This window comes from Lolium rigidum, chromosome 7, assembly GCF_022539505.1.
Source record: "Lolium rigidum isolate FL_2022 chromosome 7, APGP_CSIRO_Lrig_0.1, whole genome shotgun sequence".
In the NCBI taxonomy this organism is placed as follows: Eukaryota; Viridiplantae; Streptophyta; class Magnoliopsida; order Poales; family Poaceae; genus Lolium; species Lolium rigidum.
In genome coordinates this window covers 326,452,774-326,457,565 of record NC_061514.1, presented here as the reverse complement: position 1 = coordinate 326,457,565, position 4,792 = coordinate 326,452,774, and the positions used below count along the sequence as shown (strand labels likewise).

At 35.8% G+C, this 4,792-nt stretch overlaps 1 protein-coding gene across 1 annotated transcript; it reads left to right on the top strand.

Annotated features, from left to right (window-relative positions):
• Positions 1 to 783: 783 nt before the first annotated feature.
• Positions 784 to 1,282, top strand: LOC124670616 (two-component response regulator ORR42-like). The gene is made up of 2 exons (XM_047207091.1): positions 784 to 996; positions 1,094 to 1,282. The coding sequence occupies exons 1-2, from the start codon at positions 784 to 786 to the stop codon at positions 1,280 to 1,282; spliced, it is 402 nt and encodes a 133-aa protein (XP_047063047.1).
• The last annotated feature ends 3,510 nt before the right edge of the window (positions 1,283 to 4,792 follow it).

Genomic DNA, 4,792 nt, shown 5'->3' with positions numbered 1-4,792 from the left:
TCCAATGATCATTACTAATTCTCCCGTTATTTTTTGGTGTGAAGCGGTGCAGAAACTTTCATGTGTGAATCCACGTGATTTCGAATAAACGGCGGAGATATTCTGTCCATGGTGACGCTCCTCCTCTCAGTTCCCTATATATACCTGGCTTAGAGGGGACTGAAGGCACAGAACACCTCAACCAGCAACAGACGTAACAGAGCTAATTCCACCTCCTCCACCAAGAGCTACAGCTAGCATTAAGGTCCCTAATCTTTCCTTTGTTTCTGGCATAATTGTGTATCATACAACACATTTCTAGAAGAACTATACATGTGTAGGATGAAACTAGTGCATTTTGATCTATTCAGCGGTCATCGGAAAGGTTTTTGTTTTGTTGTTGGCAGCCATGTATATGCACATGCATATACATATACATTCTGCTATTTTCATGGTTTGTTTGCTATGGTGAGGTTATTCTGGTGTTGTTTTGGATGCTACAGGCTGCAAAACAAATCATGGGAAATTATCCATGTGTAGCAAAATCTCTTTTATGTTGTCATCCTACCTGTTTGTGGTTGTTTTTTCATCATTTTTCTTATGTTCTCTTCTCCTCATATATGCAATCTATATTTTTTCCCTTCTTCTAATGGCTTTTTATAAACAAGCAGATACTACTAAGAAAGCGCGTGAATCTCTTGTAACAGCTAGATCTGATGATTTCAACTTGTTCACCATGATTCTGCATAAAAGATCTGAAATAACAAGTCTATTTATTTTGTTTGCAGTTTCGTTTTGCTGAGCATGGCATCGAACGCCCAAGGAAGTCACATGAAGGCGCTGCTTGTTGAGCATGCCGCAGTCGAAACCTTGTTTCACTCCGCGATACTGCACATGTTTCACTGTGAAACTACTGTGGCAAAGACTGGGAAAGAAGCTGTGGATTTGTTCCTTGAGGGGAAAAAGTTTGATATTGTTCTGTGTGAGAAGGAGATGCCCGTAATGAATGGCCTGGAGGTGCTTTAATTAGTATCCTGTTTGTTGACATAAAGTATATACTTGTGTTGCTTTAATATCGATCTCATACCAAATTATTTCTTGTGTTTCCTGACAGGCAGTTGAGAAGATTCGTGCTATCGGAGAAACTGATGTGAAGATTGTTGGGGTTTCGGTTGATTGTAATGCCATGGAGGCGTTCATGAGCGCTGGTGCTGATGTATTTGTGCCCAAACCAATCACACTAGATGTTCTCAGCGCTATTATTCAGGAGATCATCAACAAGAAGAACAATGCAATGGTCTAGCTTTATCCAGCTTGCTCGAGCAATAGAGGCAATACAATGTTCAGCTCATGTGTGGTTGAGCTGGTGTGCAACGTTGTTTCTGCTTAATTTCCTTGTCTTGTTGGTTAATTTTGAGGTTCATGTTCAAGGTGGTATTTAGCAAGAAGGATAACAGAGCCTACCAATAATTACATATAAACCATGTAATATGTAATTATTTCAGTTTCAGTCCAGTACTTTTTGTTAGTTAATGCTTCATGGTTCGAGAGATGTAAGCTTTTTGAGAGGCAAATTATTCTACTTCCGTATTTTAATTGTTGTTTCATGGTTTCGATTGCGTGTTTATGGTGTGGTACATCTAACTAATGACCCCCATAAAGCTAAAGTTTATTTCTATATAAATTTTTGCTATATGCTTATGTGGGAACCCTTCTCTCTAGAACAATCCTTGTTAGCTAAATACACTTTCTGGTAACTTCAGTTAAGAGAAAGTTTGATTAATTAAACAGCATAAACCTGCAGTAGAAATCAACAAGTCAATCTGTTTAATCTGCTGCAGCAGAAAAAACATGGGACTGCTAATAAAACTTCTAACTGAAGATCCAATTCATTTTAAAGCAACCTTGGAACACCCAGTCCGTGTTTCAAGGTTCAAATGGAGGTTCGCCTATATATGCTTGCGTGGCAGGTTACTCCATTTTTTCTTTTTCGAGAATATATGTATTGTTTTCAATTAACCACATTTTATTACCAACCATGCAAATTAAGAATTGGGACACGGTTGTAGTTTATGGGTTTTCGCACTAGTACAAACTCGATACTTAGAGATGGCATGTTTAGCCAGTTTCATCCAAGTTTTTTGAAAGCTGGATCTGCAAAAAAACCTCAGACAGCTGTGAGTAACAACCCGTCTCTAAAACTTTTAGAATCGGCCTAGAATACTACATGCTTCTAAAAAATGGTCAGTTTGGATTCGGACAGTACCAACAACCGTCTCATGGGTGTCTCTTAAGCGGTTATAAATAGAAACCGCCTCAAATATTGGTTGCCCTAAGACGGCTGGCACTAGACACGGTCACCTAGGTCAAATCTGAAAGCGGCTCTGCTCACCAGCCAATTCGAGTGACCGTACAACACAGTTCTTACTCCTCTGGATTTATCTCTGGATTTTTCCAATCCTCTCTACATTTCTTCATACGACGAAGTAGATTGTGCTGCTGCATTTCATTATGTCTAGTTCGCACACTAGGTTGATGTGAGATTTGTTCCTCTCTGTTTTTTCTCCATTTCATTTAGGATTTTCTAGCTCTTGTTTTTCTGTTTTTTCTCACAATGTTGTTCTAATTTTATGTATTTTGTTGTATTTCAGTGATGGAGATCTGTCATTCCTGCCATCGGTAAAAAAGAAAGGCAGATTCGTTCACCATCGTCATGAACCTCTCACACTTCCACAACATTATGGTGAGTAATTTGATCATAACTAGTTCCCCAAGTTACTCTAGTATGTGCAATTTAGGTCGTATTTATTTTAGTGACTTATCTTAACCTAGTTCATCCAGTTGATGATCTCGATTTAGTGGCTCTATTCATTAGTTTGTGTCAGGTTACTGAAGTTATTCTTTAGTTCGTTAGACTATATGTATTTTACTTTATTTAGCTCTCTGGTATGCTCCAAATCTGGTATGCTCCAAATGCTTATTATATACCTCCAGTGATTTATGTTAGAATATTATTATATTAAAATAAAATATGCTTTTTCATTTTAACTTGTTAGTTTTCCACAACTTCAAATGTATATATGTTATTTAAATTTATTTAGCTTGATACATTTGGCTTCACTTTAATATTAATCTGTGTGTTAAATATGCATAGACATAAACATCTGTTTTTATTTTTTCTTGTCAGACTGTTCCTTGTCATTTCAAGGCAAGACTCGACAACTATGCCGATAAGTGGCTACCTTGTATGGCTGCAGACCATAGGTTTGAGTTTTTCCTGGTGAAAAGAGAATATGTTACATACATAAGAGACCCATTCTAGAATTCCTTTTGTACTTTGTGACCTTCACATTAATCAAAAATACTGAAGAATATGATCAAGATGAGGAAGATGTGCAGGAAGAGAAGCCTGTCTATAGAACTGAGTATGTGTTCCAAATGAAAGCGCATAACAAGAATGGTAGCATCAAAGAATTTTGTTATATTCCTTGTATGTGTGTGGTTTCCCATGAAATGTGGTTGCTGTCCGGAATTATCCCTTTATGTTAATTTCATTTTACAGGATTGACTTTGCCACATGTGGATTCCAGCATTAGAGAGGTTTTTATAGGAGTGTGTTCACAAATATGTACCTCATTACTGTACCAGACATATGTGCCATTAGTTTTGAGATGATGAAGGAAGTAAGCAGGCTGAGATTGCTCATGATGATGAATTTTACCATGTGTGTACTTTTTACATGTCTCTATCGAATTGATGTAGCTAACAACATCTTTGTGAGTAAATTATTATATCTGAACCATTTTATGAGAGTATTACTTATGTGTTTACTGATGGTTTTTACTTAATTCTTTATTTCAGATCATGTCATCAAGCTTGGAAAACGGTTATAAGATCCCACGCAAAGGAAAAGCTATGTTTCTAACATATGGCATGGATGCACCAATTTCTGGGAAGTACGATATCTAACATGGCAAAATAAGATAGAGTTCAGTAATGGTTGGACCAACTACTTCCACATGAACCTACTTGAAGTTGGTTCACTGGTTGCTGTGAGAGTGGAAATGAGGGAAGAATGCATCGATTTGTTTGTGGAGAAGATTCGCTAAATATTCCTTAAGGAGCTCTGGAGAAGATGTTTTTTCCTCTACATATCTAGATCTTAACAGTTTAGTACCAAGTGTTTAATGTTGGGAGCTGTGAACTACTATAAGTTTGTATTGTAATATATATACACACTTATATGCATGTCAATTCCATTGGTTATGAATCTGAATCCTTGGAATATCAATCATGTATGAACTTTCACATAGAGAATAGGTTCAAATTCGTCTTGGTACTTAAAAAATTAGCATAACAAATAGTAAACAAGATATCCTTGAATTAAAAAGTCCATTTCATGGGTTCCAAAAAATATTGCAAAAAGTCCAGTTCATTGAAACGGTTAAATTAGCGATTGTCTCTATACACACATTGAGACCGTCTCTAAAAATATTTACTGAAATTTTTATTTAATAAAACATTAAATAAATAATTTAAACTTACATATTATCATCTATTCATATTTATTTCATTTTTATATTTTGATATTCTAATCAAACTTTAGAATTGATAATAACCCGGACCACTTGAATAAATCCAAATATTCCAGATAATATTCTTTTAGTATTTTTATAAGAAATATTTATCTAGGATTGGTCATTTCAATCACATAACTTAACAAACCACTTAATATTGCTAACATGATTTTTCAGATTTTATACAATTTCTTTCGTAATTTATCAACGAAACCAGCGTATGGAGACAGCAAGCA

What these genes read in the sequence shown, in the direction of transcription:
- LOC124670616 (XM_047207091.1), top strand. Translation starts at nt 784, where the DNA reads ATGGCATCGAACGCCCAAGGAAGTCACATGAAGGCGCTGCTTGTTGAG. An exon ending in CCGTAATGAATGGCCTGGAG is followed by an intron (nt 997 to 1,093) that starts GTGCTTTAATTA and finishes GTTTCCTGACAG; the next exon opens with GCAGTTGAGAAGATTCGTGC.